The 12,070-nt window shown below is 44.9% G+C and overlaps 1 protein-coding gene across 3 annotated transcripts in view; it reads right to left on the bottom strand.

Moving 5' to 3' along the window:
- Positions 1-8,129: 8,129 nt before the first annotated feature.
- The window catches only part of LOC122552378 (ras GTPase-activating protein nGAP-like), a 99,645-nt gene continuing 95,704 nt past the window's right edge, over positions 8,130-12,070 (bottom strand). For all 3 annotated transcript variants that reach the window (XM_087983408.1, XM_087983409.1, XM_087983410.1), the window contains one exon: positions 8,130-9,674. In XM_087983408.1, the coding sequence (XP_087839534.1) occupies positions 9,444-9,674 (231 nt within the window). In that variant the 3' untranslated portion in view covers positions 8,130-9,443. The remainder of the gene's footprint in view (positions 9,675-12,070) is intronic.

Raw genomic sequence — 12,070 nt, 5'->3', positions numbered from 1 at the left:
ACAGAGATAAACACTGACACAGAGATACACACTGACACAGAGATACACACTGACTCAGAGATACACACTGACTCAGAGATACACACAGACCCAGAGATAAACACTGATTGAGAGATAAACACTGATCCAGAGATACACACTGACCCAGAGATAAACACTGACACAGAGATACACACTGACACAGAGATACACACTGACACAGAGATACACACAGACCCAGAGATAAACACTGATTGAGAGATAAACACTGATCCAGAGATAAACACTAACACAGAGATACACACTGACCCAGAGATAAACACTGACTCAGAGATACACATTGACACAGAGATAAACACTGACACAGAGATAAACACTGACTCAGAGATACACACTGACACAGAGATACACACTGACACAGAGATAAACACTAACACAGAGATACACACTGACCCAGATATAAACACTGACACTGAGATAAACACTGACCCAGAGATAAACACTGACTCAGAGATAAACACTGACCCAGAGATAAACACTAACACAGAGATAAACACTGGCCAGAGATAAACACTGATCAAGAGATAGACACTGACTCAGAGATAAAGACTGAGAGATAAACACTGACCCAGAGATAAACACTGACTCTGAGATAAACACAGACCCAGAGATAAACACTGATTGAGAGATAAACACTGATCCAGAGATAAACACTAACACAGAGATACACACTGACACAGAGATAAACGCTGACACTGAGATAAACACTGACTCAGAGATAAACACTGACCCAGAGATAAACACTAACACAGAGATAAACACTGACCCAGATATAAACACTGACTCAGAGATAAACACTGACTCAGAGGTACACACTGACACAGAGACAAACACTGACACAGAGATAAACACTGACCCAGAGGTACACACTGACCCAGAGATAAACACTGACACAGAGATACACACTGACACAGAGATACACACTGACTCAGAGATACACACAGACCCAGAGATAAACACTGATTGAGAGATAAACACTGATCCAGAGATAAACACTAACACAGAGATACACACTGACACAGAGATAAACGCTGACACTGAGATAAACACTGACTCAGAGATAAACACTGACCCAGAGATAAACACTAACACAGAGATAAACACTGACCCAGATATAAACACTGACTCAGAGATAAACACTGACTCAGAGGTACACACTGACACAGAGACAAACACTGACACAGAGATAAACACTGACCCAGAGGTACACACTGACCCAGAGATAAACACTGACTCAGAGATAAACACTGACCCCGAGATAAACAGTAACACAGAGATAAACAATGACCCAGAGCTTTAACATGAACCAAAGATAAACACTGACCCAGAGATAAACATTGACCCAGAGATAAATACTGACCCAGAGGCAACCCAGAGATAAATATTGACACAGAGATACACACTGACCCAGAGATAAACACTGACCCAGAGATAAACACTGACCCAGAGGTAAACACTGACACAGAGATACACACTGACCCAGAGATAAACACTGACCCAGAGGTAAACACTGACACAGAGATACATACTGACCCAGAGATACACACTGACCCAGAGATAAACACTGACCCAGAGATAAACACTGACCCAGAGATAAAAAATGATCTGGAGAGAAACACAGGCCCAGAGATAAACAATGACCCAGAGATACACACTGACCCTGATATAAACACTGACACAGAGATACACACTGACCCTGAGATAAACACTGACTCAGAGATAAACACAGGCGCAATGATAAACACTGACCCAGAGATAAACACTGACACAGAGATAAACACTGACCCAGACATACACACTGACACAGAGATACACACTGACCCTGAGATAGACACTGGCCCAGAGATAAACCCTGACCCAGAGTTAAACACTGACCGAGAGATAAACACTGATCTGGTGATAAACACAGACCAAGATATAAACACTGACACAGAGATACACACTGACCCAGAGATAACACTGGTCGTAAGATAAACACTGACACAGAGATAAACATTGACACAGAAATAAACACTGACCTAGAGATATACATTGACACAGAGATAAACACTGACCCAGAGATAAACACAGACCCAGAGATACACACTGACACAGAGATAAATGCTGACCCAGAGATAAACACTGGCACAGAGATAAACACAGGCCCGGAGATAAACACTGACCCGGAGATAAACACTGACCCAGAGATAAACACTGACACAGAGATACACACTGACCCAGAGATAAACACTGACACAGAGATACACACTGACCCAGAGATAAACACTGACACAGAGATAAACACTGACCCAGAGATACACACTGACCCAGAGATAAACACTGACACAGAGATACACACTGACCCAGAGATACACACTGACCCAGAGATAAACACTGACACAGAGATACACACTGACCCTGAGATACACACTGACCCAGAGATACACACTGACCCAGAGATAAACACTGACACAGAGATACACACTGACACAGAGATACACACTGACCCAGAGATAAACACTGACCCAGAGATACACACTGACCCAGAGATAAACACTGACCCAGAGATACACACTGACACAGAGATAAACACTGACACAGAGATAAACACTGACCCAGAGATACACACTGACCCAGAGATAAACACTGACACAGAGATACACACTGACCCAGAGATAAACACTGACACAGAGATACACGCTGACACAGAGATAAACACTGACACAGAGATACACACTGACCCAGAGATAAACACTGACCCAGAGATACACACTGACCCAGAGATAAACACTGACACAGAGATACACACTGACCCTGAGATACACACTGACCCAGAGATACACACTGACCCAGAGATAAACACTGACACAGAGATACACACTGACCCTGAGATACACACTGACCCTGAGATACACACTGACACAGAGATAAACACTGACACAGAGATACACACTGACCCTGAGATACACACTGATCCTGAGATAAACACTGACACAGAGATACACACTGACCCAGAGATAAACACTGACACAGAGATACACACTGACCCTGAGATACACACTGACCCAGAGATACACACTGACACAGAGATAAACACTGACACAGAGATACACACTGACCCTGAGATACACACTGACCCTGAGATAAACACTGACACAGAGATACACACTGACCCCGAGATAAACGCTGACCCAGAGATACACGCTGACACAGAGATACACACTGACCCAGAGATAAGCACTGACCCAGAGATAAACGCTGACCCAGAGATACACGCTGACACAGAGATACACACTGACCCAGAGATAAACACTGACCCAGAGATAAACACTGACACAGAGATACACACTGACCCCGAGATAAACGCTGACCCAGAGATAAACACTGACACAGAGATACACACTGACCCAGAGATAAACACTGACACAGAGATACACACTGACCCAGAGATACACACTGACCCCGAGATAAACGCTGACCCAGAGATACACGCTGACACAGAGATACACACTGACCCAGAGATAAACACTGACCCCGAGATAAACGCTGACACAGAGATAAACACTGACACAGAGATAAACACTGACACAGAGATACACACTGACCCAGAGATACACACTGACCCCGAGATAAGCACTGACCCAGAGATAAACACTGACCCCGAGATAAACACTGACCCAGAGATAAACACTGACCCAGAGATACACACTGACACAGAGATACACACTGACACAGAGATAAACACTGACCCAGAGTTAAACACTGACCGAGAAGTTTGTGCGAAGATTTGTAGCTCGGGTGCTCGTTGTTGTGGTTCTGTTCGCCGAGCTGGAAGTTTTTGTTGCAAACGTTTCGTTCCCTGGCTAGGCGACATCATCAGTGCTTGGGAGCCTCCTGTGAAGCGCTTCTTTGATGTTTCCTCCGGTGTTTATAGTGGTCTGTCCCTGCCGCTTCCGGTTGTCAGTTTCAGCTGTCCGCTGTAGTGGTTGGTATATTGGGTCCAGGTCGATGTGTTTGTTGATGGAGTTTGTGGATGAATGCCATGCCTCTAGGAATTCCCTGGCTGTTCTCTGTCTGGCTTGCCCTTTGATAGTAGTTTTGTCCCAGTCGAATTCATGTTGCTTGTTGTCTGCGTGTGTGGCTACTAAGGATAGCTGGTCGTGTCGTTTCGTGGCTAGTTGATGTTCATGTATGCGGATAGTTAGCTGTCTTCCTGTTTGTCCTATGTAGTGTTTTGTGCAGTCCTTGCATGGGATTTTGTACACTACGTTAGTTTTGCTCATGTTGGGTATCGGAAGCGGCAGGGACAGACCACTATAAACACCGGAGGAAACATCAAAGAAGCGCTTCGCAGGAGGCTCCCAAGCACTGATGATGTCGCCTAGCCAGGGGACGAAACGTTTTCAACAAAAACTTCCAGCTCGGCGAACAGAACCACAACAACTGACCGAGAGATAAACACTGATCTGGTGATAAACACAGACCAAGATATAAACACTGACACAGAGATACACACTGACCCAGAGATAACACTGGCCGTAAGATAAACATTGACACAGAGATAAACATTGACACAGAGATAAACACTGACCCAGACTTAAACACTGACCCAGAGATAAACACTGACACAGACTTAAACACTGACCCAGAGATAAACACTGACACAGACTTAAACACTGACTCAGAGATAAACACTGACACAGAGATAAACACTGATCTGGAGTAAAACACTGACAAAGTTATAAACACTGACTCAGAGATAAACACTGACCCAGACTTAAACACTGACCCAGAGGTAAACACTGACACAGAAATACACACTGACTCAGAGATAAACACTGGCTGGGAGATAAACACTGACACAGAGATAAACACTGACACAGAGATAAATACAGACCCAGAGATAAACACTGACACAATGATAAATACTGACACAAAGACACGCACTGACCCAGAGATAAACATTGACACAGAGATAAACACTGACCAAGAGATAAACACTGACACAGATATAAATACAGACCCAGAGATAAACACTGACACAGTGATAAATACTGACGCAAAGATACACACTGACCCAGAGATAAACACTGACTCAGAGATAAACACAGACCCAGAGATAAACACTGACTGAGAGGTAGTTGGAAGATGAGATGAATTGGTCAGGTGAGTTGTATGGCCCATTTGAAAATAGCAATACATAGGCAAGTGTCCAGTTGTCCTTGCAATGAAGTGTTCAGCTGTGTACCCTGAGAAGCACTAGATTGTATTTGCTCTCCCACTAGATATTCAGTGACGGGTAACCCTGACCTTCAATACTGACTCGGTGCATGGCTGCAGTTCAAAGATGGCGCTGGTGCCAGGGATCCTGGGAGATTCTGGTGGTGGGTGGAACTACAGGATAAGCTTGCTGCTGTGGCGGTGTGGCACAATTGGGACAGTAGTGTGTGAAAACTCACTAGCCATGAAGAGAGAAACCTTCCATGAAACAAAATGGCACTTAGCCATCCTCAGGTTGGTTTCAGTCCAATCATTTGCCCTTTCCATCCTTCAGTTGTGCTGCTTTAAAGGACAATTTGAGTTCAGGCCCATGGTTGTCTCGTTAACCTCACTCCTGATCTCTTTGCCCTCACTCTTTGGGGACTCTGCATGACCTTTGAGCAGGGTTAAGGGATTTCATCTGCCTCTCATTTGTTAAACGAGAATTTGTCATCATTGGAATCCAGTCAAATCTCGTTCCAACATTCACTCAGCTCCAAATTCCATGGGGCATTGAAATTCATTGATGAGTCAAAGGCATTGGGCAGGGTGTCCACCAGATCAGGGTTAACACAGCCAGGGGTAAGGCGTCTGATGACAACATTGTCTGCAATCACATTGACACACAGTGAATGGGAGAGGGTCCCATTCCCGTAGGACTGTTGTCATGCACAACTCCAGTGTGTTTACACTGACTGAGGTGGGAAGATCCAACCCAGGTGGGTAGACTTTGTTAGGCAAGGGCATTAAAGTGGAGCTATGATTCAGAACAGCCATGATCCAAAGAAAGGATGGAACAGACTCAAAGGGGTTAATAGACTTTACTATTCCCTAACTTCAGGGGAAAAAAAAGTCCCGCTCTATAATCGCCTCAATCCTTCCACTCAGAATATTGAACATGTGCAATGTGGATAATCATAGAATCCCTACAGTGTGGAAGCAGGCCATTCAGCCCATCAACTCCATACAGACCCACCAAAGAGCATCACACCCAGCCACCTACCCCACCTCCCACATCTGTAACCTTACCTTCCCCATAGCTAGTCCACCTCGACGGCAAATCCCTTGTCACTACGGAGCAATTTAGTGTGGCCAATCCACCTAAACTGCATAACCTTTGGAGTGTAAGACAAAAGCAAGGATGAAACCAGAGCCCCTTTGATGAAACCCCACACAGACACGGGGAGAATGTGCAAACTCCACACACAGACAGTCGCCTGAGGCTGGAATCGAACCTGGGTCTGTGGTGCTGTGAGGCAGCAGTGCTAACCACTGAGCCTTCATGCTATCCCTAAAAGGAAGAGAGGAACAGTATTGGAGAAAGAAGATAATTTGATGGGGAGAGAGTTCCAACATTAGATGCTGAACTTTAACATGAATCTGGTCATGTGTGAGGGACATGGAATAATATTCCCAGATGTAGGACAGGAATTCCTCTCAAGACTTACCTGTTATTGGATCTTCTGGGATCCATTAAAATTTCAGACCATGACCAAAGACATAAACAGACTTTGAGCCTTTTGTTTTGACAACTATCTGGTAGCGTCAAGACCAATATAGTTTTTTGATCAGCCGAATGTACAGAGGAAACTTTGCAGAGTCAAACATTAACTGTACAATCATCATCATTTATTAACAGTTTGAGATGTCCCTCATGATGCCAAACAGAGTTTCCGACAACCCCACAGCCAGAATGGTGAGGGAGACATGGATAGTTTCTGCTTGCTCTTCCTCATGAGATGGTGGTCACACACCGCTACTTCAGCAAATAGTGGCTCATGGCGTGGGTAACTTTCCCAAAGCAGTGTCTCACATCGACACACTATACCAACCTCTGGTGAAGAACCCTTCCTAATTGTCTGAAGCAAGAGAATGAGTGATGCTCGACCAGCTGAGTAATTGGGGACTTTTGCGCCAAGTGTGAAAATCAAACTTATCTACATCTGCTCTCGAGTGGCTCCTATACCTGGAGCCCTGAACAAACCTCAGTTTGGTACGCGCTCCCGGTGAGACTATATCTCTCCCTTCCTCCAATGACCTGCTGTTGAAACCCTTTGACACAACCTTTAATACCTCTCACCTTGACTATTACAATGGCTGGTCTTCCAACCTCTGGGAATGTAAGCCTACCTGAAACTTAGCAAACCCCATCTCCCATTGCGTCAATCCTACGATGCCCATGAACGTCGATCTGCACTGGCTCTCAGCCCAATTATGCCTTAATTTTGATGCCTCCTTCTGGTCTTTAAATCCCTCCATGGTCTTCATCCTTCCTGCCCCGAAACCTTCTGCAGATCCACAGAACTCTTGCACAATGCAGATTCACCCCCCTCCAACCCTCTTGCCTCCTGCATCAGCAGCTGTGCCTTCAGACTCTGAGACCTGGATCTACCTTCACCCTCATAATAACTTCATCGAACAGTAATCAAAGGGCTGAATGGTCTAATCTTGTTTCAACGTTCTCTTCTCCACCTCTCTCCGTCTCGAAGATTCTCATTAAAAGTTAACCGCTTTTGGCCTCTGTGATCTACATACATGACAATTTCTCTCTGATCATGCTCTTGCAAACTTCCTTGGAATATTTTGCGACATTAGGGATGCCAAACAGATGAAAATTAGTGCTGCCGTGCTGTAACCAAGAATGAGATTGTATATCGTATAAACCAGGATTTGAAACTGATCCTTAAAATATATTCTAAGATGAACAAGTGAACCAGATGGGTCTTTCTGACAATCAGCAATGGATCCCTAGTCATCATTTGGCTCTTAATTCTACATTGACATCGCATTTACTTGCTAGAACAGCGCAGACAAACACAGAATCTTCCATTTCACGATCAAGCTCTGAAGCATTCGATTCTGCTGATATTTTACCACATGAAGCTCACACTTTTATACAAACGTACAGAAATGTTACATTGTGCTGTTTACAAAATGTTCCCTTTGATACCAAAATGTCACCCCCTCCGCAGGCAGAATCTCCCCAGCACGTCGTTCGATCTCTGTGATGTACAGCTAAATGTCACTGAGTCAATATATCCCGAGCTAATGTACCCACACTACGTGGAGTGCAGCGGGTTCAGAAAGGCAGCACATTGCCACTTCCTCCAGGAAAATCAGCGTTGGGCAAGAAACACTGGTCTACACAAACACATCCCAAGAACAAAAAAAAATATTATTTTTTTCTAAAAGGATTTCATTTTGGAGCAAGATGTAATGCACACATGAGAGACCTGGTGGAGTTTTTGCTTCGACTTGTGCCCAGCAGGGGAGTAACTGGATAAAGCAGAGTGACTTTGTTCTTTATAACCGAGCTCTGGAAGTATGCGGGAAATACAGGGGAGAGCTTAAGATGCAAAGCCATAATCTAAAAATGGAAACAATCGCTTCAATGGGACTCAATGGTTCCAATGTTGTAAGTTCCTTTAATGTGACCTTCTGGCTAGACTGATGGGGTAAGATAAAGTGGGATTTCTTTTCATTCAGTCACAAGATGAGGGTGTCGCTAGTTGGGCCCAGCATTTATTGCCCATCCCTAATTACCCAGGAGGCAGTTAAGAGTCAATCACTTTGCTGTGGGTCTGGAGTCACATGGAGGCCCAACCAGGTAAGGATGGCAGTTTCCTTCCCTAACGGACATTAGTGAACCAGGTGGGTTTTTCCAGCAATCGACAGTGGATTCATGGTCATCATTAGATCCTTAATTCCAGATTTTTATTGAATTCAAATTCCGTCATCAGCTGTGTCCGGATTTGAACCTGGGTCCCCAGAACATTACCTCATGAGAAGGCTTATTTGGAACAAGATGGGCCAAATGGCCTGTTTCTGTGTGGTACACTCCATATCATTTCACGGCTGGGTTGAGTCAATAACCTGCCATCTCTGTGCCCTCCACCCTATCCTTGTCTTGCGATTCATGATGGGGTTGACAATAATGTCAACATTCGCAATGATGTTGAGTGGGTGCCAGTAACCATATCTGTTACACTTCAGGCCCAATCCTCACTGGTACCAAGAAGATGAACAGCAACGTCCAAAAGTTACTCCAGTGCAGGAATGGAGGGAGGAGGATGACCAAAATAAGTGCACATTTCCCAGCTCGTGCTGATCTGCAGGGGGGGCTAGAGGGAGGAGAAACACAACTCTAAAAGGGCCAGTGGCGACTCCTAGCAACTGTCGATCTCCACCTGGCCGTTCTCCACAACCTGGACCTCGCCGGGGGCAGGAGGTGTCTTGGGGTTGGCCGGGGGTGCAGGATTCGGTTCGGATGGAGCCTTGGGCGTGGAGCTGGACGGGACGACGTGGTTGGAGTTTGTTGGTTGGTGACTGTCCCTCAGCCCCTTGATGGAGAGCAGCAATTCCTTATGGTCTTCCTGCAGCGCAGTGAGACGACTTTCCTGTGGTCAAACATCGAGAGACAGCAGTTAAAGGCAGGGATGGCAAGGCCATCATTAAACCGCACAAAGTGAGCCGAGTAATGGAGCCATATTTAGGGCTGAATCTACGTTTAGAATGCCCATCCTGATTTCCCTAACATCTTCTGCCCTCTTTTCAAACCAGGCTTTGTAAGTAGATTGACATTGCATGGCTTGCCGGGATAACCAGTCTTATAGATTGGGAGCCCACAATGACACAGAGCAGAAGGACAACATACAATCCAGCAATAGACAATAGACAATAGGTGCAGGAGTAGGCCATTCTGCCCTTCGAGCCTGCACCACCATTCAATATGATCATGGCTGATCATCCTTAATCAGTATCCTGTTCCTGCCTTATCTCCATAACCCTTGATTCCACTATCCTTGAGAGCTCTATCCAACTCTTTCTTAAATGAATCCAGAGACTGGGCCTCCACTGCCCTCTGGGGCAGAGCATTCCACACAGCCACCACTCTCTGGGTGAAGAAGTTTCTCCTCATCTCTGTCCTAAATGGTCTACCCCGTATTTTTAAGCTGTGTCCTCTGGTTTGGCACTCACCCATCAGCGGAAACATGTTTCCTGCCTCCACAGTGTCCAATCCTTTAATAATCTTATATGTCTCAATCAGATCCTCTCTCAGTCTTCTAAACTCAAGGGTATACAAGCCCAGTCACTCCAGTCTTTCAGGATAAGGTAGTCCCGCCATTCCAGGAATTGACCTCGTGAACCTACGCTGCACTCCCTCAATAGCCAGAATGTCTTTCCTCAAATTTGGAGATCAGAACTGCACACAGTACTCCAGGTGAGGTCTCACCAGGGCCCTGTACAGCTGCAGAAGAACCTCTTTGCTTCTATACTCAATCCCTCTTGTTATGAAGGCCAGCAAGCTATTAGCCTTTTTCACTACCTGCTGTACCTGCATGCTTACCTTCATTGACTGGTGTACAAGAACACCCAGATCTCTCTGTACTGCCCCTTTACCTAAATTGATTCCATTTAGGCAGTAATCTGCCTTCCTGTTCTTGCCACCAAAGTGGATAACCATACATTTATCCACATTAAACTACATCTGCCATGCATCTGTCCACTCACCTAACCTGTCCAGGTCATCCTGTAATCTCCTAACATTCTCATCACATTTCACTCTGCCACCCAGCTTAGTATCATCAACAAATTTGCTAATGTTATTACTAATACCATCTTCTATATCATTAATATATATTGTAAAAAGCTGCGGTCCCAGCACTGATCCCTGCAGTACCCCACTGGTCACTGCCTGCCATTCCGAAATGGAGCCATTTATCACTACTCTTTGTTTCCTGTCAGCCAACCAACTTTCAATCCAAGTTAGTACTTTGCCCCCAGTACCATGCACCCTAATTTTGCTCACTAACCTCCTATGTGTGACTTTATCAAAAGCTTTCTGAAAGTCCAGGTACACTACATCTACTGGATCTCCCTCGTCCATCTTCAGAGTTACATCCTCAAAAAATTCCAGAAGATTCCTCAAGCATGATTTCCCCTTCATTAATCCATGCTGACTCTGACCTATCCTGTTACTACTATCCAGATGTGTTGTAATTTCATCCTTTATAATAGACCCCAGCATCTTTCCCACCACTGAAGTCAGACTAACTGGTCTATAATTTCCTGCTATCTCTCTCCCACCTTTCTTAAAAGGTGGTACAACATTAGCCACCCTCCAATCCACAGGAACTGATCCCAAATCTATCGAACTCTGGAAAATCATCACCAACACATCCACGATTTCCCGAGCCACCTCCTTCAGTACCCTGGGATGTAGACCATCAGGCCCCAGGGACTTACCAACCTTCAGGCCTAACAGTCTCTCCAACACCAATTCCTGGCAAATATAAATTCCCTTAAGTTCAGGTCCTTCAGCCACTGTTACCTCAGGGAGATTGCTTGTGTCTTCCCCAGTGAACACAGATCTGAAGTACCAATTCAATTCTTCTGCCATTTCTTTGTTCCCCGTAATATATTCCCCTGTTTCTGTCTTCAAGGACCCAATTTTAGTCTTAACCATTTTTTTGCCTTTCACATACCTCAAAAAGCTTTTACTATCCTCCTTTATATTTTTGGCCAGTTTACCTTCGTACCTCATTTTTTCTCTGCGTATTTCCTTCTTAGTGATCCTCTGTTGTTCTTTAAAAGCTTCCCAGTCCTCCGTTTTCCCACTTATCTTTGCTATGTTATACTTTTTCTCTTTTAACTTTATATTTTTCTTAACTTCCCTCGTCAGCCACGGCCACCCATGCCTCCTCCTGGGATCTTTCTTCCTTTTTTGGAATGAACTGGTCCTGCAACTTCTACATTATACACAGAAATATCTGCCATTGTTCCTCCACTATCA

Source organism: Chiloscyllium plagiosum, unplaced genomic scaffold, assembly GCF_037043375.1.
Source record: "Chiloscyllium plagiosum isolate Xiang-an unplaced genomic scaffold, Cpla_swu_hap1 HiC_scaffold_45, whole genome shotgun sequence".
Taxonomy (NCBI): domain Eukaryota; kingdom Metazoa; phylum Chordata; class Chondrichthyes; order Orectolobiformes; family Hemiscylliidae; genus Chiloscyllium; species Chiloscyllium plagiosum.
Note: the sequence above shows the minus strand (reverse complement) of the source record. Positions and strands in the feature narration are given on the sequence as shown.